The 26,616-nt window shown below is 37.8% G+C and overlaps 1 protein-coding gene across 1 annotated transcript in view; it reads left to right on the top strand.

The window, feature by feature from the left end:
- Positions 1 to 26,616, top strand: part of GPHN (gephyrin) — a 172,677-nt gene that overhangs the window by 35,356 nt on the left and 110,705 nt on the right. The window contains exons 4-5 of the mRNA XM_010159134.1: positions 20,639 to 20,733; positions 25,260 to 25,326. Of these exons, the coding sequence (XP_010157436.1) occupies positions 20,639 to 20,733; positions 25,260 to 25,326 (162 nt within the window). The remainder of the gene's footprint in view (positions 1 to 20,638; positions 20,734 to 25,259; positions 25,327 to 26,616) is intronic.

Below are 26,616 nucleotides of genomic sequence, written 5' to 3'. Positions count from 1 at the left end.
GTGTTGTCACTGGGCCAAAAGAAACTCATTTTCTTTTTACAAACTGTCACTTCAGGATGGCTTCATAGTGAGGGAGAATGAAGTCTTCATCTCACTTGGGACATTAGTCATTTTCTGGTAGGAATAGTATGAAATCGTACAACCTCTAATTACCCAGGCTGTTGTTTCAGGCTTTTGCCCTTCACTGTTCAAGGTATCCTCCAATTTAATAGCGTTTTCCAGCATTATTTTTGTCTATTTTAAGACTGTAGTTTTCTGTATCTCTCAATGGAGGTCTCACCCCCTGTTAATTTTGATTTGTGCAGAGCTATTGTATGATGAAGTGTGCTGCATATGTATGATGTCTGATCCTGTAGCTTACTGTCAGACCTTTTAGGAACTATCTTCGTATTTCTTAGAAAATTATGTTTCCAACCCATCTTCCTCCAGAAGGGTCCGAATTAGGAAACCTTCCTAGGTGCATCTAGGCAACAAACATGCTTAAATGTAATAGACTGCTCTGTGACAGACTACTTCCAAATTCTTTACTACTCTTTTGGACTTTTCTTAGTCCTCCAGACAGTTCCTAGCTTATATGATTTGGTGCTTATCCAGTCTACTTTAATTTTCCAATAAAATTTATCATTTGAAATGTTGTATTTGGTGCTATAACCATCCAGATACATTTGTGTGCCTTATTTATTTAATTAAAAATCTATTATTAGATTTTAAATCTCCTATTTGGAAGGCTTGTTATTATAGCAGAATTGGTATATTTAGTTGCAGAACACACTTCACTAAACGACTATTACTTGTTTCTTCAAGAAGCAGCAGTGTACAGACTATTTGCTGTACATAGTACACCATCAGGTCACAGAACTACCGGTGTCTTGGGAAACTCCAAGCTGATGTAGGTGACTTATGAAGTGCTAAAAAGTGCGCCTTCTCCTCTCTTGTTTGAGTTTCTCAGGAAAACTTGGTAACATGCCAGCATCGCTAAAGAGCCTGGTTGTGCTATCATCACCTTCAGTCACTGCATGGAAACACCTCTGAGCTGCCAGGACAGCTATAGTGAGAAACATGAGAGGGAAGGAAGCCACATCCCATTTCAGCTCCATTTACTCCAATATCGGAGGTTACACCAAAAAAAAAAAAAAAAAAAAAAAAAGCCCCTCACCCCACCCCAAACCCCAATCAAAAAAAAAAAAAAAAAAAGAAAGGAAGAGATATATGCATATGCAGAGAGAGCATTTGTGGGCTTGGGAAATTCTTGATATTCTGCTACATAAACAGCAGCCTTGAACGTGTCTCCTGATCACTGTATCCAGCTGAGATACTGGATTGAACAAGTGTATGTGTCTCAACTGGTTTCTATCTAGATTTCCTGATATAGGCAAGTATGAAGATGATGGGGGGGGAGGGAAAAAAAAAACACACCAGGAAAAGGAATACAGAGGATACTTTTATCTCTGTAAATATGGAAGCCTGCATATTTTTCTGACATTCCCACTTTAAAAAGTTTCCTATGTCACAGTGGATATAGAACAAGGTCAAAAAAATGTGATGGCTAGGAGAGATCCTTTGTGTGAGAGTTACACAACTCAGTCTGTTTAGTTTATCATAAAGAGTACTGGGTAATAACCTGATTTTTACCTGTGTTTTCTTTGGAAAATAATCAGGTAAGGCATATACTGTATTACTATTATTAAAATACTGTATTTTCTTTGGGAAGTAGTAATAATGTGAGGTACCAGTGGCTTTCTTAGTCTGCTAAAGAGAATTGTAACAATAGCTGGTGATAGGAAGCTCGAGCCAGAAAAGTCTAATAACAAAATCATCATAATGGAAGTTTTTTATGCATTTGGGTTGGTTGGTTTGTTTAACTATGAGAGATAGTCACACAGACAAATTCTCTAAAGAAGAGCTGTATTCTCCATTTTAATCCTATTGAATCAAAAGCAATTGATTGTGGGAGAGATGTTATAAAACTCAGGTTATCTTGGACTTCTTACAGAAGTCATGGATCATGTTTATGAGTTACCCTGTGCAAAAGGCCAAACTAGATTCTGGCCATATGTTCTGCATATGTTAAATAGGAAGATAGATCAAATGGATCCTGAAATTAACGAATAAGCAGTTTCCTGCATGCAAAGGTATATTAATTGAGTCTCTTTTTTGAAAATGCAAAATTCTGATAATATTGGCTGAGGATGTTGCGGCAAATATCTCTTAAATAATTTAACTAATGTTTTAACTTTCTGTGTAAAGTCATCTGACCATCACACTCTAAAAATAATATTAATAGAATTCCTGTTATGTAGTTGGGTATTTTTCCCCACTTGAGGATCAACTTGTATTTGCTTTATTTTAGCTCTCCTTAATACTCTCAAATAGCAAATATAAGTTTAGTTTTCTGTCTTTCAAACATGTATGAAATATTTGCAAGCTCTGTTGAAAAGAAGAAAACAGTAGTAAAAAAGCAGTAAGGGATTTTAATGTTTCATAGGATGAGAAGCATTCTATGCAACCAGCCAGGAAATATCACTTTTTTTATCTTAAATTTTGCAATTCCATTTTTTTTATTCCATGATAGTTTCAGAGTAGAAGCTGGAAGAAGACTCAGCATACCCTGTGGGTGGACAAATGGTTCATATTCCAGTGATCCCAGATATATTCAGAGTACATCCAAAAAACCCAATATGATTATAATTTACTTTTTATCAGGGTAAAGAGAAGGGTTTTCCTCATCTTGGCATTACTGATACCTTTTAGCCGTGTTTTCAGTGTGAGGACCACAAGTCATAGGGACATCTCTCTATTAGTTTAAATTAACTGGCTTGACTCCTGTGAACAGTGGGCAGATCTTGCAGTACTTTTTCTGTAACTGTGGGAGAAAAATAGGCGTGCCATAGGACTTCTGCATGACGAAATTTTCAATTTGGAACTTCTGGAATTTTTTTTCCTTTTGGGCGTTTCTAAAAAGAGTTTCCATTAAAATATCTCTTCACAGCAGATAGGGAACTGAACAAAATTAAACATCAGGTTAAGGCAAAATTATCTTGAACACATTGTCAGGCCTGTAATTATGCAATTCTTCCCCTTAATGTGTCATTTTTTTTCTGGTCATGGTCTATTACGAAGAGTTTAATAAAAGCTTAATACGTAGAAAATTAACAAAAAATGTATAGACACATAAGGAAGACTCCTGTGAAGGAAGCTTAAAGAAATGATAACTAGAGGGCAAATACTAGTTTGGATTTAAGATGTATCAAAAATTGAGTGAGTTAGTCCTTTCGACATAAGAGCATCAGAATAGCAAAATGTCTCACTATTAAAATAGTTGATCATTAAAACTAATGCTTATTAAAGAGTAGAGAATTTCTCATTTGCTTCTTGCCTGCTGTGTAGGAGCTCTTCCAGCCACTAAGTGGAAAGAAACTAGAAGAGTCTTGGGAAGCAGCTGGCTCCAGCAGTTATTCCCAGGATGGCAACTGGTCCTTTGCCTGCTTCTGCTAGTTACTACAACATGGAGCAGTGAAGCTTTAGGAAAATGTTAACTCGGTATAAGTATCAGAATAGAAAAACAAAATTACTGTTGTCACACTCAAGCATCAAAGTCTTATCAATGAAGGACAACCAAATAATTACTTTTTAACCTTAATTTAGAACATTCACATATATTTTAACTTCTTCTCACTTCATATATTCCCAAATATTTTTTAATAATCCCAATTACTTTGTAATGAGAATACCCAAATCTGTATTGTTAGGTGCATAATCTACTGTTGATTATTTATTATTGACATTTAAACTTTGACTAGATTTTTGAAGTCCATCTTTTCTTCCACTGATGAATGTTTTCTTACGGTATGCTGAGATCAGTTTGTCATAGTTCATTTTCATTGAGCCTTGAAAGATCTCCCTTTGGAGAGAACATGCTAGCAATTTTGTTCTTGATGTAGGGCAGCTAACTGTAGTTGCTGCTGGCCACAAAATCACAGGATTTGATAAAACTGCCAATGCATGCTCTTAAGTTTTTCATACTCTATAGTATTAATACCTACTCTGGGTCAGTCAGTATACATTCTTCCTGGCTGGTTTGTGCCATTACTAATCATATGATGGAAATCACTTGGTCTCCTCTGCCTAAATTTCCTGTCATTCTGTTCTAAGCCCAAACTGTAATGTTTGATACAGGAAAGTTTGGATATGGAAGAAATTCTTGTTTTACAACCCCAATTCCTAAATTTGAAGTTATATTAGCCTCTTATTCCTATACCTTGCTCAGCGAGAGGGAGAATGACTGGCTGATACGCAGAGGATCAGGATAAATAATGTTCTGTCAGCTTAGCCCCTTACAACTGTATTCCTTAAAAGCCTTGTTACATATGAGTACATGACAAATTTGTATGGATTCTGTCTCTGTGACTTTCCAAATCCTAATTCAGCAGTGCACAGCAGAACTATTCCTTTTTTGTGTCTAAGGTTCTTTACAGTTTGAAGGAGAGGAAAAGGGTTGGCTTCTTGTTGCATATTATTGCCTTATCGAAGTGAGATGTAGGTTTTCCTTTGGGTTACCAATAAGAACCCCATGTGGAGGGTTAATGTGGAGACAGATTAAGTCCACACACAATGTGGACTTCTAAGAGGACAGAAATAGTGACATTTGATTCCTGGTTGGTTGACTTTAGTTGCTAGGAGGATATTTACTGAATAAAAAGACTTATGATTGAAATGACATCCGAGTTAATTACTGAATTTTATTACTGCTGGGAATTCCTCAGTTCTCACATTCCAGAGTTCCTTACTTGTTTCTGAAAAAGAGCAGCAGCTAAGATTTCTGAAACATGGTTTAATTTGTTTTAAAAACCCAACCATTTTAATTAACAGAGTGCTTAAGTTAAAGAGAAGATTAAAGGTAAAAAAAGGTGTTGATAAGTTTTATACTTTTGCAACTCTTGCTGTAGAAGAGGGTTACCACACGAGACTCGTAAGACTGTTCTTTTCATTAGAGTGTGGGTGTATGTAAGCCAGATTCAAACACCAGCCTACACCAGTGATGAGCGACTTAGTGATGAGTTAATGACTTCTTCAGTTTACCTCACAAATGGCCAGCAGTGGCTAATGGGTACTCCTGTTCATCTTCACGAGCTATTTTGCAGTGGATATGGGAATGAGTTCACAAGACCATTCCCTTTCCCCTCTTACACACCTTGTGCTAGAGGTAAGTGTGGTTTTTGGGAATAAGGGTGGGATGTCTTGAGATTAAAGTGATGTGGGCTTCTTAAACTTTTTGCAAACCTCAATAAAGGCATGTATCTGGGGATGAGCAAAGATTCAATTGAATTCTTATTTTTTGCCCAAAGAGGTTACCCAGTCCTAAATTGACATGCTTTCCTTGAACTGGGAGTCAGAAATCCCTTTTCTCTTCTGTTTTTCTGCTGCAGAAATTCCCAACATTCCCATTATGTGGGCTCCAGAGAGGGGTAAGCAACATCTTCAATCCCACCCAATCATTTCCAAACTAATTCTTTGCTAGTATTTTTTTGCTTTTTTAATCATCATCAGAAACAGGTTTTATACACATTTTTCCCATTTGTTTGATTTTCTTGTGGATTCTCATATTTTTGTTTTATAGGAAGGTCCCATGGCCTCCCCAAGTGCTAGGGACAGACTCATCTGCTGTTTCCATTTGTGTGCTATTCTCCTGTGGATATTCATGGTTCACTCTGATCTAATGATATTACCAGAGGGTGAGCATCTAGATTCTTGAGACTGTTTTGTTCATGGTATCCTAAGTTACTGAAAAAATACTGCCACCCTGCTTGCCCCGTCAATCGGTTGGCAGGCTTGTGTCGTGTCCTTGCCAACAGTCGCGTATGACTATTCATGGGCTTTGGTCTTTTGCCGCCTTGCCTGTCTGGGGACTGCCTGGCGTTCAGTACTCTCTTTTATTCTCTCTACCTGCTGGTTGTGTGGCATTTTCCTCCTGAAAATCTTGGCCCTTTGCCTGACTCTCTGGCATTCCCTCTTGACCAGCTAATTGCTTGACACTGACTACCTACTGCCCTGTCCATCTGTTGAACGGCACGTATTGCCTCCTTATTGTCCTTTTGATCTGATGGCACACGGGCATTGGCCTTCTGCTGCCCTGTCTCCCGCTCCGAGTGCCTGGCGTCACCTTCCTGCTTAGGGCATCTGCTGACTTTGCGGAATTGCTCTTCTGCTGCTTGGCACACCCGCTGTTTGGTACTGCTTTATCGACTCGCTCAATGTCTGGCATTTTCCTCCTGCCTTTTCACCTGCTTCTTGATTATAGCGTCCCCTCGCTGCTCTGTGAGTCTGCTCACTCACCAATACTTGCTCTTTTGCTGTCCTGTCCACTCGCTTTTATGCCTGGCATTTCTATCATATTGTCCTGCCCACCTGCCTAGATTTTATTTCTAAATATGCACCAGTCTGAAAAAATTCAGAAGAATTGTAAGGAATGGGGGAAAAAATATTGTCTGGCTCCTTCATGATCTGATTCAGTTCAACATACCAGGCAAAAACTGATCTCAGTACCAGCATCCAGCTTTTTCATAGAACTGCTCAAAACCTTTTCCCTCCTTACAAAAGAACCCCAAACACCTGAATCGTATGTAGTCTTTGCTTCCATCACTTCATTTGATAGCTGTATTACTGTTCAGTCATACTGTATTCAGTATTAAATTTGGTACTAATTAAGTACTACAACACACCACTTACTACAATAATCCTTAGAATCATTGGAAGGTAGGTAATAACAGGGGGAAAAAACAATCTGTTGCTGAAACTCAGAAAGCTTAAGGTTTGAATGTAGGGCTATGTTCAGTAAATACAGTGGATCAAAGGAGCCAAGTAAGAAATTTTACAGATCTCTTAATTTAAAAGACAAGTTTACAGCTAATCTGAAAAGCCATTGGATCAGTACAGTATTACCAAACTGCGGTGTGTCCTACCTGCTGCTTCCTACTCTTTCTGTACTGGGAGAATGGTCAATTGCCAGTTTACAGAAACCTTTTGTCGCTCTCTCACAGGCTGAGGACGAGGACTTGACTACATCTGTAAGGTCCATAGTAAGGGAATAAAACATTGTCACAGCTTAGAGTAAAAAGCAGGATTTCCTGCCTCTCTTCTTTTAGTTCAACTCGCTTGACCTCTCTTCTCCTAGCTCTGCCACAGTTTTGAGCTTCATATGAGTGTTTGTGGTTTTAATTGTGCTTTTGCACCTAGTACCAACTAGGAACCAGAGAGAATATTCTGTCATAATGAACCCTGTCATAATTTCATCATAAATTCTTCCTACACTTAAAATAGTTGTAATGTAACATTCTTTTAACTTTAGCTTTTAATCTCACAAGATATAATATTACTACTTTTGCTGCCTTCAGAGATATCCTAAATACGCAAAATACTGTCTAAGCGTACAGCCGGGGCAGCGTCCCCTGAGTCAGTAGCCTCGGTCCCCTGGGTGAGACCAGTTGTGGGAACCGATGCTGTGGGAGGACAGCACCTTACTCCCACATTCCCAACACCAGCTCACCCCTGTGGACGATGGCTCCCAGTACGGCAGACAATGTTCCGAGTACGAGCCGGTAGGAACCTTCTCCCAGTTTTGGCATTACACTCTAGAAATCCAGGAAACTTGTATTCTGCTCCAGGAAACCGGAGGATATGACTGTCCGCCTTTACTCCCTTGCAGTCTCCCAGGCAACCCTGTCCTCTCTTTTCTCAGCCTTCCCAACCCTCGCTTGCTCCTCCAGGCGTATTTGGGTTCACAATTTTGTGAACTCTTCCAAAGACAGGAGGCTGGCAGTCTCTCACTTCTCACCAGCTTCGCGCTGTGGATGGGTCTGGTGACAAGAACAGATCTCAGCGGCAGTTCTCTTTCTCCGAGATTTGACTCCCAGTGTTACTTTGCTGCCTGTTGTTGGATAAGTGACATCAGATCCTGGAAGGGAGGAGGATTATCATTCCAGCACGGTGGGCCTGCAGTACACCGCTAGAACTCACTTCTTTCCCCAAGAACCATAAGTCATTTTTCTGTGTATCGTTTTAGTTATTTTAAATATAGTTTCAAAAAATTAATGTTACCTTAGAAAACCAACTAGTTTTCAAATAATATGCAGGTTATATAAACTTCAAACAAAATATGGGAAAAGCATCAGAAACTGAAGGAAAATAAACACAATGCCTTTTCTTGAATGTCTGCAGTATTCTTGGTTGAAAATTATACCTACTGGAGATTCTATGCAGTGCTGTCTCAGGCAGCTTCACTGAAAATACCCAGGTAAATCAGTTTTCCATCTTCAGTGATCAAGTTATGATACAAATATTTGAATCAGTTAAAAAAAAAAACCAACAAAAAAAAACCACCCACCTATTTTAAGTTGAAGGAATATATGTAGTTTTTCTCTTAAAGATAAGTCAAAATTTGGTTAACAGAACAATTTGTACACAAAGCCTCGGGAGTAACATCATATCTGTCAAATCCCTGGAACAATGAAATACAGCATCATTTTGTCTTTCTTTTTTTTTTGATGGGTCTTTTTGTTTGGGTTTTGTTTTGTTATAGTGTTCTTTAGTCTATTCTGTGCAATTTTCAACAAAAAATTAGCTTCAGGAACAGTCATGAAGAGTTACAAGTCTTGCCAGCTTTTGGAGTTTCCCTTTCCAGGATGACTAAATTTCCTTTTATCAGCCTAATTGTATCTTAGTTTTATTTCCTCTTATTAGACTCTTTTCCTTCCTTATTATCTCTGATTAAAAAACTTGTTCTATTTCTGATAGTAATTTCCTGAATTACAATGTCTAAATCCCACACATTATGTCAGGAGAGTATTTTTCATTTATCCTCTTCTCACTTCAGTGCAGTATTAAATTCCATTAAAATTTTTACAGTTTGCTCTCTTCATTTTTCTGTTTTCTAAAGGTGTCCCTTCTGATGATAGTCCGCACTGTAGCATCTAAGCAGCTAATTTCTTCATTTTTTTTCTGAAAACAAATTCCTAACTGATCCAGGTCTTTTGCTCTCAAAAAGAAAGACAGGTATATAGTTATTTTGTTACCCTTGAGATTTCCAGGTGGTGTTCCACTGCCTTGATCCACCTAATCTCTGCTTTCAGTTTCAGTTGAAGTTTTACATTCTTTTAAGAATAATGTGTCTGACAGTGACTCGTATCAACTTGGAATTCAGAATTTATTCTGTCTATGTGTTGCTTCTGGATGTAGTTTGAAAAACATTACTTGTTTAATTTTAGACAAGAATGCTTCAGATGATGTGTCACACTGAAGAACATACATGCCTTTTGGTTCATGCACTGTCATCAGTGGTGAAGGCTTTTACTGTCACAACCCCTGTAACTATTTGCTGAAGGTACATTGATACTGAGTGAGTTTCAGTGTCTCTCTGCTGTTACCTCTTAGTGGCTAAATAGCTTTTTCTGGAAAAAGGAGGAGGTAAACACACAAAGCAGATGTAAGAAGCATCTGTTTTTATGTGATTACTTCTGAGCGTTGCAATTTGTAGCCTGGAATTTTTTCTTTTATTAAGTTGATTATATTTGGGAAGATTTAAACACTCCCTCCTCTGGGTTCCCTTTTCTTAAGATGTCCTTTAGAGTACAGGCTAGGAAAAATTGTTTACTTGGTTATAATGCAGTTTTAACTGATTCCTTATAATATCCATGGCTTACAGTGAGTGAATTTCCTTAGTAAATTAAACTCATACATTCACTGAGTTTATACACGGAAGAGGACCCAGTCATCTATCCTTCAATGACTGTTGCGGGATTATTCCTCCACGGTACATTTTTCTGTTCTACCCAGCCAGGTTTTAGATTTTGAATTTTCTGGAGCTTCTTTCACTTCAGTTCAGAGTTTGATGAAGTCAGATAGATGTCATGGTTCAGAAATCTTATGAGACTGCAGCTAAACTTCTGTTTGATTAGTCCTTTACTGCTCTCATAGTACATCATAGCAACACTAAATAATCTTCTCCACCCTCACTGTTTCCTTTCAGCAAATATTTGTACACCTTAATTAGGCTTTTTCTTTTAATCTTTTTTGCAGATAGACTGTAGATGGATTGTATGAAATAAGCTGTATTTTGTTTAGTGTTGCAATCATGTACATCACTCAAGTAGTGGATTTTGTAAGATTTCAAAGATGAAAGAAAACTACACATTGCACCATTTTTTTTTTTCCTGAGTTTTTGGGCTACAGCTATCCCGTTTCAAGACTTGAAAAACGATTGGGTTATTGCCAAGTATGTGCTGACCGGTTCTTTCTTTCCAAGCAGATAGTGTTTATGTATCCAGTGGTATAAGGAGCCACAAAATATGGTCTGTCTGTCACTCTTACACAATTCATGCAAGTTTACTGATTTCTGCTATTCAGCATTGGTGGTTCCTGCGATGAGAACAACAGAGAAAGGCACAAAGTTCTTTTAGATGTCTTTGTCTCCTAGGGATTTTGTTTCCTGCAGTATCTTGATGAGAAGCTGCTATTAACTCATCATCGCCATTTGCAGGCAAGAGGGAGCCTGTAACAGTAGAGTTTTCTGTTGAATTTTTAATCATAATAAAGATGGATTTAATAACCTAGCTGGAACTTGTGGGTTTTTCTCAAATAATAGCTTGTCACATTGTTAAGACAGCTTAATATTTTCCCCAGAAATATTTTGTGTCTTTGTTTCTTTTCCTCGTTAGCTTTTATAAAATGAGGACTTCTTAAAATTATTTAACTCATTTAATCACACACATAGTATTGGCCAGCTAACCTTAGGTGCATATGATTTCTGTGTTGTTCTGAGTTGCTGTCTTTCATTATCCATCTAGATTATATAGAAGTACTGCTGTCTGATTTTTTTACTTAGATTAATCTGCTTAGAGCTATGAAGTTGGCACTTGCTGTTCTCTGAATCAGTACGATTGCTGTGGCAGTGAACTGCTTAGCATTTATTGCAGGAGTCCAGGCCTGTGTGCGTTTTAAGTGCACAGAGGAAGAACTAAATTGTGCCCTGTGCCTAAGATCTAAGAATCTCTTCTGCTTTACCAGTAGTTAAGAGCTACCACTTTTCTCAGTGATTCACTTACACGGTGCTGGTATAAAAATCAATCTGCTGGAAAAGTTTGGACACACAGTGAATTTTACAAAAAAGCAGAAGATTTTTCTGCACAACATGATCTGCTGCTTCAAACACACCTATGTTGCTACATCCATATTAATGAAAAGGTGCCTACATTATAGGAACTTCAGGGTTTTGAAGTTAAGAGGTGGGCAGTTAGGAAGTAAAGTGACAGAATTTGTCTATCCAAGACAAAGCAGCATTGATGTGGAAGCATTACTCTGTTACAGCTGAGTCGTGTCAATGAATGATTGAACTGGTTTTTAGCTAGTGCATGAAAGATACTGTAACATTTCTAAAGCTGGAAGGAACTGGTGTTTTGCATACAGAAACGTGTATAGAAAAGATCTTAGGACCAGTGAAATACAGGAGAAATATACTGGATTTTGTTATATTGCTCACTATTATTACTAAGTATTGTAAACTGTTAATTAAATAGTAAAATCATACTCCAGAGGAAAAGGTAAACTTGATATATTTTGTATTACTCCTTCAGTGTAGGTTAGGAATTTTGCTGTCTTTTATTACAGTGCTCTGTGCTGCAGGAGGCTCAGCAAAGTACTTTCCATCTTCTCTTTGAGAAATATTTTCATCCAGTTGTTTCCATGAGAATCTTGGAGAAAAAAAAGTGATTTGTGCCAGAGGTTAAATAATCCTCTATAGGAAATTGTTTGACAGAAGGTCAGTCTGGCTTTCAAAATCTGTCCAGTTGTTCAGTTCCAATGAGTGCATCATTGACGTGTACCTAAATCAACAACTGCTCGTACTATGAACACCTGAATTACATCACTGGATCTCACTGAGAATCCTTTCTAGGAGTTATGGCAGGTTATGGCAGAAGTACTTTAAAGCTGTTGTTATTAGACATGCTTTATCATTTACCTGGGGAGTAAAGACACTGTAAAGGAATCTTAAGAGAAGGTGAAGTACTTCCTGTAATTTTTGTATTGCATGGTATGTTCATGAAAATGGTCACTCAGTAGTCTGTCCTTTGTCATGTATTTTGGGAAGGGTTTTGGTTTAGTTGGGTTTTTTTTTAATCTTCAACATTGATGATTTGAGATCTGAAATTGTTTGGAGTTGGAAATCTGAAAATTTGAAATCTGAAATTGTTTGAAATTGTTTGCCTGTGACAGACACTGACTGGAGTTTCAGAAGTACAAACATTTCAAATGTAATATTTCTTCTTGTCAGAAGGTAGCAATTGGTAGGAAACAACAGAAAACTACCTCAAGAGTTCCACATCTCAATCTCAGTAGCAAATGCATTGGATCTAGAGCATTACAAAATTGTTTATTTAGAGAACTGAAATTACAAGTAAAAATTTTTGTTTCTTTTACTGCCTAAGAGATTGGGTGAGTTTTTAAGAGAAAGCAGAGTACATGTCCACCTGGTGGCCTGATTCTTTGTGTGTACAGATAAGGCTCTCTAAAGAACAGGGTCTGTTCACTTCCTGTGATACTGATACCATGACTGTGACACGTTTCTCTCTCTTATGTAGTTCTAAACTTCATTACTTAATATACATTCCCTCCTGAATGCATAAAGAATCCTCTTCTGGCACTACTTTTGTATGAAATGAGCTAACAGTATCCTGACTCCCCTTTGGTATAAATACATAGTCTAAAAGATATAATCAGAAGCACTATACAGGGTATTTTTTTGTTATGAGACAGTGTTCCCTAGTTATTATACTGTTAGCTAAACCTCATCGCATTGTCAGTTACATTCACTGTAGAATTCTTATTGATAGTCTTATTGAGATATTGTAGATATTATTGATACTAATTTCTGTCATTTCTTCTGTATGACTGCGATTTGCAGAGAACAAAAATTTTCACTTCTCAGGTTTTGTTCTGCTTCTTCAGTTCTTCGTTGTGATGGATTGCATAGATTTTTAATTTTTTTAATAAATATAAAGCAATTTTTGAAGTAACAGAGGGAAAACTTGAAAGAATAATAATGATTAATAGGTGAAATTTTAGCAGTGTTTTTGTAACAGCAGAATGGCATCACTGCCTTTACCTGCAAGTCTTCAACTGTGCTACTTTTATTGAACAGCAAGGGATTCATTCTTACTTGAAGTGGAGTTGAAGTGGGAAGCACAGCAGTTTGCACATGGAAAAGAGGGCTGAAAAAGGATGTAGGCACCTGACCCTTCTTTGTAAGCAACTGCAGTGGTTTGATTCCAGCTACTATTTTAAGAAGTTAGTCCTCCTAACCTCCACCCCTTTGCAGATATTCTGCCTTATGACACTGGCTTAACACACACCATTATACAGCTGTAACATACTGCAGCTGGTGGGCTGCCTATGTCTTCACAGAGCCTAAATTCATTCCTCATAGTGCAGAAAAGCATTTTGTAAGCATTTTCTTTGGTTAGATGTTTCTGCAAATTATTGTTTTATTGGTTTAATGACAATGTATGGGGGTGGGCAGTATCACCAAATTAAAATCAGTTTATATGACATCAATATTTCATACACATTTACTGTCTTAAAACATTGTTTAGCAATCAGGATTAAAAAATACTCTTATTAGCACTTAATATATATTAGAAGTGATATTTATAAGATGCTCAGGCTTTGGTTGCCTAGGTGCACTCATTTCATTAACGTTTCTTGTACACAAATGGGGCAGGCAAGTCACTGATCTATGAAAGTTTATGTAAATCAAATGCAACCAGGTTTAGCTCAAAAATTAGATACAAACTTCATGAGGTGCAGGAACAAGTTACAAATTCCACAATGTTTGTTTCCGTGGTGTACTCATTAAAATTTTCTTCTTCTTTATTGTGTATAAAAATGTGAAGCACCTTACCCAAGATGTTTTGCAAGCTGTAAGCAAACATGAAACTGAGTGTTATGCAGTAAATCTTTTGATTAGTTTGATTTCACTTGAAGAAAACAAAGTCTTGTAAGGAAAGTTACAAGAAATACTAAAATCTTTATTAACTAATATGCACTTAGTTAATTCTTTGGTTACAAAAATTACTATAATTGGATTCCAACTATTAAAAATTAAATATAGTCATGGCTTCATCATGCAGAAGTCATTGAGCATTGTCAGAGATACCTCTACCAGCCATTTGCTTTTTATGGCCATATACACAGTGAAATTGTACTGATAGAACGGTTTGCTGATACCTGTTTATAAACAAGAAGAACATTACATTAGCTCCTGGCCTCTGAGTCTCATGCCATAGGCACTAGGCTACAATAAATGGTAAGATGGATCCCAGTGAGGAGGGTGAGGGAATTTCAAGACGGCAAGTTGGAGGCAGAGGGAGCCACGGATATGGGGAGAAACAGACTCTATATTTAGTCTAATCTAACAGCAGTTCTTGCTGTGACATTTTTGTTCCTCACCCAGCTAAATTCTGTCGTTATTCTGTGATGCTTGGGATCTTGGTGGCAGCACAGTCACTGCGAATACGCTGAGAGTGCAAGCAAACTTCCAGTCAGCATTCTTGTGCCGCAGAATTATTGTCAGTGGAAATGCATTACTGGTGTGTGCAGGTGCACCAGTTTCTAGAGTTCATTTTTAGTTGGCTACATTAATCAGGGTTTCATCTACCTTTGGCTGTTTGTAGATTTGATTTGGGAGAGGAGGAAAAAGAACATGTAATCAGGTTGGTTATTGGAAGGAATATGTACCAAGCTCACCACTGATAAGAAGGAAGGGCAATAGAATGAGCCACCCTAATATGTTTCGACATGTTTTGTTTTATTTTATGTAAAATAATTCTGTGAAAGCCTGGGGGAGCTCTTGGTATGTGTCTATGTGTGTCTGACACACAGAGCAGCATTTAACATCAAAAAGACCCAACAGGAACTTTGAAATGGAGACTCACGAGACTCAGGCTGACTTTCTTACTGTACAGTAATATTGACAAAAGCCTGGGTGGGCACTTCGTGAGGAGGAACAAACACGCGCATCAGGGACAGCACTGGCCTGATGTCTACCTAGACACCATCAGTCCGTCCTGTGAGCCCAAACATAGTGATTGGCGCTTACTTCAGCCTTGCATCAGTTGTTCTCCGCTACTCTGAGACTATAAAAGAGCTGATGGTTTTGCCAGGCCCACATCATTAGCACTCATGGATAACTTATGGTTGAGGAAATGATGACTGTCAGGCTGTTACTTTTAAGGTGCATGTGGCCAGGTTCATTGGTGTGGATGTGAATCTGTCAAAAGCTCTAGAATGACAGCAAACACCTACTTCTAGGATCCACCCTGTCCAGAAGCAGCTATGCATTGCCCTTTGGATGCAGGCCATTCTTGATTTACATGGGTCTGTGTCAACTAATTTGACATCAATGATAATCAGCATTGCATTCATGTGAAAGGAGAGCCGCTGCATGGTGTATCTCTGCCTGCAGCACCCCAGTGATATGTTTGGACCACTGTATTGATGACAAGTTGACAGACTTCTACAAACCTGCTTGGCTTCGGTTGCTTTGCAGCGATAGCATATGTGATCGTTTTTATCCGTTTGTCAAATTAACTGAGCAATTAGCCAAACAAATTTGATTTTGGAGAACATCAGAGAGCACGATTCCTGTCAAGCCTTTCACCCGTAAGACATAGAATATTATCATGCAGGTTACTGTGGGCAGGGAATAAGAAAAATGCAAGGAAATACAGCATGACGGTGAGAATGAGTGACTCCAAACCGATCCTAATAAAAAAACCTTTCAATGTATTGAAATAAAACAACTGCTACAACTTATATTTCTTCTTGTACTAAGAGAAGCAATAGCTAAGTGATTTTTAGGTGAGATGCTCTAATCAGTCTAGCTCCATGTAAGCTCTATTTTCTCCCTTGCAAAATAAGAGTAGGGAAATAGAAATTAAGCTGAAATAGCTGACTTGTGACTAGAAATTACAGGCACACATGTTATCTCCAGCAGAGGTGTTCTGAATAACCTTGAAGAAGGTATCTCATATCCAAGCTGAGATATGCAATATTTGTTTCTCAGGTGTACATTTATGACACAACTGGTTGACAGACGTGACTGATACTTCTGTTGCATATTTGACTGATCGGTCTCCATAGTTCATTGTCCAGTCTTCTGAAGTGTGACTGTGATCTGTGAGCTCTATTGCAGTGGGTATACAAGTATTTCTTTGTTTAGGACCTTCCAAGACTTCCGTGTTCAATGGAAAGCTCAAATAGGTAATAAAATGTTATCTATGTTAATTCTGTAGTCTGTTAAATATAAATTATCTTCAAATTTGTCCATTGATTTGCATAAATAGCTTTATGATATGCTATGCAGAGTCACAGATTTGAACTTTTTCAACATAAGTAATGTTTTCAAACCAGGCAGCCTCAGTCATCTTAATTTAATCAAATTTAGTATGACTTCTCAGTCTCATATTTGCATTTTAGTTGAAGAGATAAAACTATGTCACCATCCTAAAACTGTTGAAGAGTATATGAAATGTCTCAGATCATTACTTACTATTAAGAGGTCCAACTTTGCTATCTTTAGTACCTGAAAGACAAAGATAAGGAGTTTTTGAACATTTCAAGAAGGGTAGTTCTAGGTCTTTTAATTATGTCAGTCTGCAGTGGGTATATCCTCCAGAAGCTGCCTGGAGGGCTTCCACAAGATAGGAACTGAACTAACGTAATTTTTATGGAGGCAAAGAAAGGCAGTGAAGCAGCAAAGAACTCTGTGAAACCAATTGGCAGCGAGCCATCTGTTAAGCAGCCACAACTACGTCAAAGATCTATTTTTAGATATCAGTTGGTTTGGGAACATAATGCCCTAATTCTGATAAAAAGGCACTTTGAAAACAATCAAAATTATGTTTTAAATTAAATTGCATTTATTCATATAGCAATGAAATGTAAGTACTGCTCTCATAGACATTGTTAGTAAGTCCTGAATTAGTCCAGTGAAATAATTATTTGTTAGTTTCTACTCCTCTCTGGAGGAGAAACTACTGCTTTATTTCAGTCCCACTGTCCCTCTCCCTGGTTCCCCCATAGCCTGACACTTTTATCATGTCCTTTTTCCTTCTCCTGAGTTTCTCCCTTGTGTATTGTCCATCCAAACCACTTCGTGCAGTCTTGTTTCCACTCACTTTGGTCACTTGCTCTCGCTCTACTCTCGCTACTGCCTTTCTGACAGTCCTGCTGCTTGGACTTTCCCTCTGCAATCCTTCTGTTCTGTTTAGGCTTCCTTCCTCCAACATTCCCTTCTCCTGTCTAAACCACAGACCTCTCCTTTCTTTGCAATGCCCAAACTGTCTTTTCTGCATTTGTGTCTCTCTCCTGAGCTTTGGCATTTACCTTCAAATGCTTCCACTGCTGTGGAACCCTGCTTTTCCACCTCCATCTTGTATGCACCTGTCTTCCTTGCACTACCACCGTATGTGGGAGAAACTAGGGACACTGCCTTTAGTATTTTATGCAAATTTTCTTCAGTATTGTCCACCTACTTTTTATACAGTCATCAGCCCCAGGTTTGAAGAATCAGTGTCTAGCTTCAGTCTCGATGAAGGCATCAGTGTGACAGCTCTGAATGAAATCTCATCATTTTTTCTGTTTCTGCCCACATAGTAGCGTCGTCATTGCCGTTCTAAGAGACCCGGGGGTATCAGCTTTGATTTGTGATTCATTTTGTGCCAACACGATGGTCCCCTGCAGCAGGCAAAAGCTGGCTGATGGTGAGCCTACCAAGAAAAAAGTGCCCATAAAACAAAGTTTAACGACATTAATTCAGCCTTGCTAGAGTACTGGTAAAATGTGAAGATGCTGAGTCACTAATTCTTTAATAGCTTGCATGCAGGTAGATGCTGGTACCAGACAGTTAGCTACGAGCCCAACATATATGAAAATCTAGTTTTGCCATCTCTCTCTCACCCTGCCTTCAAACCTGAAAGAGGTATTAGAAAACCTGGCCACCAGCACTTTGGTACATTGTTAGGTGAAACAAAGAGTTGTCACAGATAGACACAAAGTATTTGCAAATCACTGCAGAACTGCTAATTCCATCCATATATGTATAACTAATTAAGAGTGTGCTTCCCAGTGTGATGGTGATTTCAGTTTCTCCACACTGCACAATTCAAACTGTGTTATTTGAGGACATCCCAAAGTGGACTTTCCAGTGGCTAATTTCAAGAGCAGATATTACTGGAAAAGTTGTTTACTTAACAGCAGCCTTTTTTTGTTACATCCATCCAGTCAGGCTGCAAATAGGAAGGCAGGAAGCGTTCCCCTGTTTGGAGAAGTCTGCCTACAGTAATAAGTATAAGCATATATATTTTAAAATAAGTATTTTTAGAAACTTCTGTTAAGGACTGTACTGCTGTTTGGACTTTCTGCCCTTTCAGATTTTGTTGCTTAGTCTATACATTTTTAATAATCACATTGCCTGCTGGCAGTGACATTTTGTGAAGGTCATTTTTCTTGTGAAGTAGGGGAATGGACTTGAATTTCATTGAAGGACTCCCCGAGCTGCAGGATCATTGTTTATGGAACTCTTTTGCATCTTGTACTACCTTTGAAGCCTGTTTAGAATTTTAACTAACGATATCTTCAAAGTGTCACTGCTCAAGGACAAAAAAGAAATCTCAAAATACATTTTATATTTAAAACCAGTTTTGAATAGCTTTGAAGCATGATATTAACTGAAATAAAAGGCATAGTACAGACTTACTGTATATGCACACATAGAGAATTCCATGTTTCACCAACTTTTTCATTGTCAGCATAGTGTCCCTTCACTATTGCAATGCCTTTTTTCCTCCATACAATAAAACTCATCAGGTCTATGGATAGCCTTAAGAATTTTTAATGTGGTTGATAAAGATACCTCAGCAGGTATCTTTAGGCAAACTCCCTCAGTGGAAAGGTATTAGTTTTGTCTGCTTCATTCCTAGCTTACTTCTTCGCATTTCCCCTTTATAGAAATACGGACGCTGGGTTTTATTTATGTGCCTTTTCTGTTTCTGAGTAGAGGATGGCAGATACTAAAACCAACAAACTATGCTTGAAATCAAAGAAATTGTGGTGTCAGCTACTGAATTAAAGTTGCTTGGTTTTGTATAGACCAAAGTTCCTGCTTCCTACAACTGAGAACATACCAAGTTTGCTTATTAATGAAAGATCTGAAGTGTCTGATGTCTTCTGATACTGACATATTCCTTTAAAACATGTTAAATGTTAGTGGCAAGGTTGTACTCTCCAGGGATTTTTTTTCCCAGTTTCATTTATTGCTTCCTGTAAGTGTTTTATCTGTATAGCTAGTGTAGGACTCCTGGATCCTTCTATAGGGATGAAGTTGGGCTAATTCCATCATTTTCCTTCTCTATGACTTTGGTTTTCTATTTGTAAACTGGGAGCTTACAAAAGTACAATGATGTGATTTATAATTTAATCTCTCCCACAGAATAATTTGTCTGGTTTTCTTCCATTTTATTCTTTTGCTATATCAAACTGCCAAGAAAATTTAGCTTATTCAGAGTGTCCTTTTATTTAAGATGTGCTTTTCTGTTTCTGTTTTGATAGCTGTACCATCAAAGTGTTGTAGTTTGGCTGGATGTTTTACAATGGATTTCACACTTTTATGAGTATTGCTAACATTTTAGTTGTGCCAAATACCTTAGAATCTTGTTTCAGAACATGAAACAAGATGATCCACTGAACAGCAACTACTGTGAGGGAAATGAAGAGAGGATAGGACTGTAACCTGCCTTTGAAGTGTTACGTCCTAAATAAAGTTAGAGGCTGGGAGACCGGACGGATTGTGTGTTTCAGAAAATTCGTGTTAGGAATTAAGGACAGAATTTCGTGCACACCCCAGAAAAATAATTTTACGTCTGATTCCCTGCGTAGAAAACGGAGTAAAAAGAATTTTCAGACTCTGCTTCCAGGCTTCTCAATGCCCACTGCATATGGACTGCTTGAGAATAAAAGCCACCAGCCTGTTTGGAATCGTTGTTTTGCTGACATGATCAAAAGGAAAGGCCTCCACCTCTGGCCATTATCATTACCATTTTACTCTTTTCCTGCCTGCCTGCTACATGGGCTTCCCTTTGCAATTTTTTTTTTTTCTGTCTTCTGCGCAGACCAATTCACCCTTCTCATGCCTGGGAAAATCTCAACGGGAAAATGCACATGAGATTGATGAGGAGGTGAAGGCAGTTATATTTGGTCTTTTCTTTGTTTATTCCCAAACATTCTTTCCTTTCTGTTGGAGGGAGGAGTTGTTATTTATGTGGCGTTGGTTAACATCTCCTATGTATATAGGGTCCTGACTTAACATTTTCTATAGGAGTCTTTACAGTACAGCTAACAGTGCTTCTTCCCAACCCTTTTTTACACAACCCAGAGAAAATTCTTTAACATATTTCAGTGTTGAGAATTTAGCAAGGATGTCTCTTGGCAGGAACAAAAAAAGGAGATATTCTTACTCAAATTTTAGCTGGTTTCATATTTTTCTTGTCCATGTCTTTCTTCACTCACTGTTCTATTTAATTTTTGATTGCAGGCCACTAAAGAAGTAATAGAGAGAGAAGCCCCAGGGATGGCCCTCGCAATGCTAATGGGATCACTTAATGTTACTCCTCTGGGCATGCTCTCTAGGTAAGGATATTTCCTTCAAAACATGAGGTGAACTATTTCGTTAGAAATACATATTGTCATGAAATGACTGTACACAAATAACTGCACATTGCCATTGTTATCAGGACTAGAAGTTTTAACTTTAGAGAAGTGGCCAAATTTCAAGAATGGTGATTGCATTCTCTCATTTAATTTCCTTTTTTGTATCCATTAGACACTGTATCCTCCTGTATTTTCTATGCCAGGTTATTTGTAATATTGATGCATGCAGTTAAACAATTGTCTTTTCATCCTAGAGCTGGCATTTTGGTGGTGAATGAAGGATTCTGTGTTGTACATCAAGTACTAAAATACTTTGGCCTTGATAAATACAAATATATTGTTTTGATATTGTTTTTATTCCAGTATCAGCAAAAGCTCTCTGAATAAGTTGAACAGTATTCTATTCCATGCTTTCAAATAAAGTATTTCAACTCCTAGAATTTGGTATTTTCTACTAAATAATTAGTAACTGTTTCTCTGCCTGTTGGTGTTTATTTTTTGTCAGTGACATCTCTTGTTATCCTATATTTCTTTCTGGAGCTGATTTTTATTTTATTCCTTCAATTTACTTCATTTTACCTATGATAGACTTAGCAATATCAATACCTTTCATAAGTTAGTGTGTGTTTGCACATTATTTCAAGGTAACTAAAAAACAATGCTGTTACAGGTTTTTTGGTTTTGTTGTATCATGGGGGTATAGTATCATGGGGGTATAACAAGAAAATAATTATATAAGAAATAAAGAAGGAACTTAGAAATCTGCAGCTTTGTATTCAAATACTTGGATTTTTAAAGGACATTTAGATGAGAGGTTTAATGATTTGACAAGGTATTTTAAAACTTTTCATATCACATATCTGAAAGGGCAACATTACCAAGTTAAGAACTTCAGGTTCTGTCCAAGTTAGCAAATATTTTCATTTTTTTATCCAATAAAATGTTTTATACAATTACAGTTTGTGTTTATCAAAAGGGAAAGAATAGCAGAATACTACCGCAAGGAGAAGAAAAGTTAATTTAGCAGTTCTGTTTCTAATCAAGAAAGGATAGCCATTTAAAAGATACTACTGTTTGATTTAGGATGTGATGTGATCAGGATGGCTGAAAGGATGTTGTAATGGTAGTGGAACAAAAATTCTGGACTGCAACCTGAGTCTTCTGGACATGTAGAAAGAAAATATCCCTTAAACTACAGCCACTTCCAGTAGTAATTGAAAACAGTGACGGGAGAGAAGGTTACAGAGATACTGCATGCAATCATATTAGTCCTTAAAACATTTCCCAGTGAAAACCTTTACTTCAGGCCTAAAATAATCAGCATGCAAAAGTCCCTTATTTTTATAACACTGTCCAGATCATGAAGTTAAGTACACAAAAATATAGCATTATGGTCTCTTGTGCAATCTCAGTTCTTCGTGAATGCACATGTGTGTAATGATTATATTTTTTGTAGAATTCCTCTGCAGATGCTTAAGATGGAGGAAGGAAATTTTCTTTTCTTTGGTTTGGCTGTCCTATGTGTAATCCTGTATCAGTTTTGGTGCTCTTTATTCAGAATCTTCTCTGAATTCAGGCTTCTTTATTCAGAATCTTCTCTGAATTCAGGCTCATTTCCTCTGGGTTTTTTCTTAGATAATTTGTTATTCTAAGACACAACTTGTTAATATATTTTCATAGATAATTCTGTAAATCGGGGTAGTGTTGTAATTCCCCCTTACAACCAGAACTAAGGCACGCATTAAGAGAAGTCAAAAACATACAATAATTTTAGACACACAGTTTGAGAAATGTACGTCCTAATTTTTCAAAGTATTTAACATCAAACGTCACTTGTCCTAAGCTTACCTCTCATTGACTTCATTTTGAAATGGAGTTCTGATGGATAATTTTGCATGAAATTCCCTTGAGTTTAAAAAAAAAAGAAACCAAACCCAAAAGCAGAAGTTCCTTTCTGCAACATTAAGCTGACACTCCTATAAATCACCTTCAGGTTTAGAAATGTTAGATCATTTGTATTGAATTTTATTACATGGACTTATAAAAGTTGTTGTAACTTATAGACTGTCTTACTGACTCTGTGTCAGCATTAGGAAGTGGTAAGTTGTTTTATAGACTGGATTCACAGATACTTAACGGGCAGATGAGGAGCAGTGAGCCCATCATAGATTGGATTCAGCCCCAAGGTCCAGCAGGGAGTATCTTAGAGCATCATAGACCTTTTTATGTGTTTCCTGAAACTGTTTTCATTCCTTCTCTGTGACCTTCCAAAACTGTCCTTGTCCCAGAATTAATCTCTTCCCTTCACCCAATTCCTTACCTGTCAACTACCCATGTCGTGCCAGTCCTTATTGAAGCTTTTTCAAGCACTCTCTGTCTCCTTGTCCATCTATTCTGCATTTACCAGCATAATTTCTTCCCAGGGAGATTGTTTTTATCCCAAAGAGAGCATGTTCTCCATTCCTACTTCTGCACCAGACCTGTATTTCTTTCCTCCCACGTCCATATTTTCCTTCTCTCGCGTTCTGTTCTTCCTTCCATTCCTTTGCTTCTGTTTGTATTTTTTCTCAGATTCTTTGTTTTTCTTAAAATTTCTGTCCACTGCATCACAAGGCAGAGGATAACATGAGATCCACAGCATCTCCCTCAACTGTTCTACATTTGGAGGAATATCATTAATTTATCTCTCAGATTACCCAGAATGCATGCACATTCTATGTGCTTTTATATTGTATGCGCACACAGTATTTTTTGCAAGCCGTGTGGTCTTAGGTACTTTTACTTACTTTTGCATGCTCTCTTGAGAAATTTTTGGTCGCTCTATTTCTGTCTTGAGCCACTAGATGTGATTATTGGCAGCTGAAACATGTAGCTCTCAGGGGAATGGCTGCTGGTTTAATCCTTTTTTTTATTATTGGTTGGTTGTACTGGCCATTTACCTTAGAATGTTCAAAATTATTTAAAGCAGAATGAAAGAGACAAGAAAAAGGTTATTAGAGGAACTATCTGCCATACACAAGTCCACCTCACTTTAATTTCTCTACGGATAATTCCTATTTCCTTTATTTTTAATGTCATAAACTGTATCCCATGTAAGAGGTTTGCTGGGTTGAGTTTGTACTCTGTAGTTTTGACGACTGCAACAAGAGTACATGAGCACATTTCCTTAACTCAGGCTCTTCATCTCGTTCATTGCAGTAGAGTATTCCTCAGCTACCTGGAATTCTTTCTTAACTGAGTATATGGTGTCCAAGAAGTGAATATGGGAGAACAGAGGCTAGGAGTCAGGCAGTATTCAAGCTGCCGGTTGACTTCTCTTGAGGCTGGTTTGACTGTGATATCAGGAGTTCATTTTGTGCCACAAAAAATGTTCTCTGTGGTATTTAATTGTGATCACTATTAACAGCTATCACTAGAATACTTGCTGTCCTGATAGAAAATGCCACATTACTGATAAATTACATTGATCAGTGAGAACTGTTTCTATGAAATAAATCCAGGGAAGTTGGCTACCCCAGAAATTATGTCCTTTGGCTCAAAATATAGCATACTGCCCCATCAAGAAATTATTTTCTTTTCTGTTGTGTCTCCACTTATGGCTTGTGTTTTTGCTTAATAATGAGATCATTACACAGTTTCTCTGAACTGTAGCCTCTGTATCTGTGTGGTTTAGTTTCATCCTTTTACTTTTTTCTTATCCCTATATCCCAGCCATGAGTTTTTCACCACTGATTTCGTAAACAGGAGGCACTCTTTACAATGTAAATACAAAAGCCAGTTGTGGTTTTTGGTGGGTTTTTTTAATGTTTATCTAAAAGGAGGAAGAGGCAAACTCTAAATAACAGAAAGCATTCAGCACTCGGGTGTCTAATTTCAACCCTGCATCAAGACCAAAGGAATTCCCTAAAGACAAAAAGTAAAATAAAATCTTCCATCTCTGATAGTTGGTTTCATCTGTTTTGGAGGAGAAAGGAAAGACTGTTATGAAGAATTAGATATGAATTGCATACGTGCAGTTTTCATTTGAGAATTACTTCCCTCTACTCTTCTTACGTTGCATGTTTAAAACCAAAAGAAGACGTTCCATGAATTAATGGAACCAGCATGACTTAGTATTTTTACCTGGCAAGGGAAAGTGTTTGCACCATTAATTAGGTTACAAAGAAACCATGTGTATGAGCAAATAGGACTTTATCAAAGAATGTATTGGATGCAAGTAAACAATAGAATTAAGGGAGCTACACAGATCTAAAAATTATGGAAATCTAGCCACTGTTTATATGATCAATTAAATGTTAGACTCTGTCAGCCTTGTTTGATGCTTTTTCAGCTCAGCTTCTCCTGAGCTGTTTTATGAGAACAAGACCAGCAAATATTTTTAGATGTTGGAAATTGAGTTTTCAAGTTCTGATAAATAAAAGAGTTGATCTTAAATTCTCTGTTCTTGTTTCTACAGTGGAGGAAGTTGCATGCAAGAATTTCACTCTGGGTTTCTTTCTTTTCAGACCTGTGTGTGGAATCAGAGGGAAAACTCTTATAATTAATCTGCCAGGTAGCAAGAAAGGGTCACAGGTAAGAAGTGTTCTTACTGATCTGCTCCTGAGGATGGGTGATGAGTACCTCCCATTGTTCTGAATGGTACCAAGTACCCACTACAACATATTTTGCAAAAGTGAATTGAAATGCATTTTCATATCACCAAATGCACCATCACTCTCGGTCAGGGATGATACAATTCTGATCTGATTGAAGTTACTGTGTGACCAGGACAGCGTTACAGGTAGTGCAAGAGGGCTCACTGTAGCAGACAATGTTAATGAAGAGTCTAATGGTCTCTTACACTCCCTCCTTCTCTAGTCAGCCTGTACCTGATCCCTGTGTTGTCTACAGCTTCCAAGAAAGTGGTCTTTTTCACACAGATGTAAGAGGAAGGCCTAGTGTATGGGAGAACTGCTGAAGTATGAACATATTCCCGGTTTTGGTCAGCACGAGGGAAAAAACCATTATTTTTAAGAGTTTAAGAATTTTTTAAATCTTCTGGATATGGCTATCAGACTTCACACCCTTTTTACAGTTTGCTTTCTTCCTGGATTTTGCTCACTTTGGACAAGGAGATTAGGCTTTATGTTTTTATTCGTGTTTACTTTCTGACTGCAGAGCTGAGAGAAACACAGTTAAACATCAGGAGGAATTGTGTGTGTGTGTGTTAGTAAGGCTAGATCTTTCCAGTGCTTGCTCTTCCTGTGTAGTTGGCCAGTAGATCCAGAAGAACAGCCTTGTCCACACAAATACTGCTAAGCTGTATATTGGGCTGTGCAGCCTGATACAAAACTGCTAAGGTATATCCCCCCCCCATCAATCACAAGAATATTTCTCCAGGGTCCAGACTATGTCAGTGGCCTTGTTAAAAAAAAATGCCTTTACCTCTGGCCTCTAACAAATGTGTACCTGGTAGTTTATCAATGTCTTCTGAGCCAGTAGTACCCAGTCGCAGAGGAGTCAGCGCTAATGTGTTTGTCAGGACAGCCCTCAAGTCACTGCTGCTTGTAAGACTCATGTCTGGAGATAAATAAAGAATGTTTATGTGGGCTATCACCTGGAAGTTCAAGAGGAAATGTTTTGAATACTGTTATCTTAACCAGCGCTCACAGGTTTTCAGGTTGATTGCCTATATGTTTCAGTGCACGGACTCAGTAAGCCCTTCTATGATTCTACCATTCCTTAGATTTCCTTTTTAGGAAATCTAATGAGACTCTGTAATTGTAAAGAAGTTAAAAAGCCTTCAAAACATGCAACAAGCACTGGAGGATGGTGGGGCAGAAGTATACTGCCTTGAAAGTCTTCCAGTTATGAGTGGGAAGT

The sequence above is a fragment of the Eurypyga helias genome, unplaced genomic scaffold (genome assembly GCF_000690775.1).
Source record: "Eurypyga helias isolate BGI_N326 unplaced genomic scaffold, ASM69077v1 scaffold1889, whole genome shotgun sequence".
NCBI lineage: Eukaryota > Metazoa > Chordata > Aves > Eurypygiformes > Eurypygidae > Eurypyga > Eurypyga helias.
The sequence above is the reverse complement of the archived record's forward strand: the minus strand, read 5'-3'. Positions and strand labels throughout refer to the sequence as shown.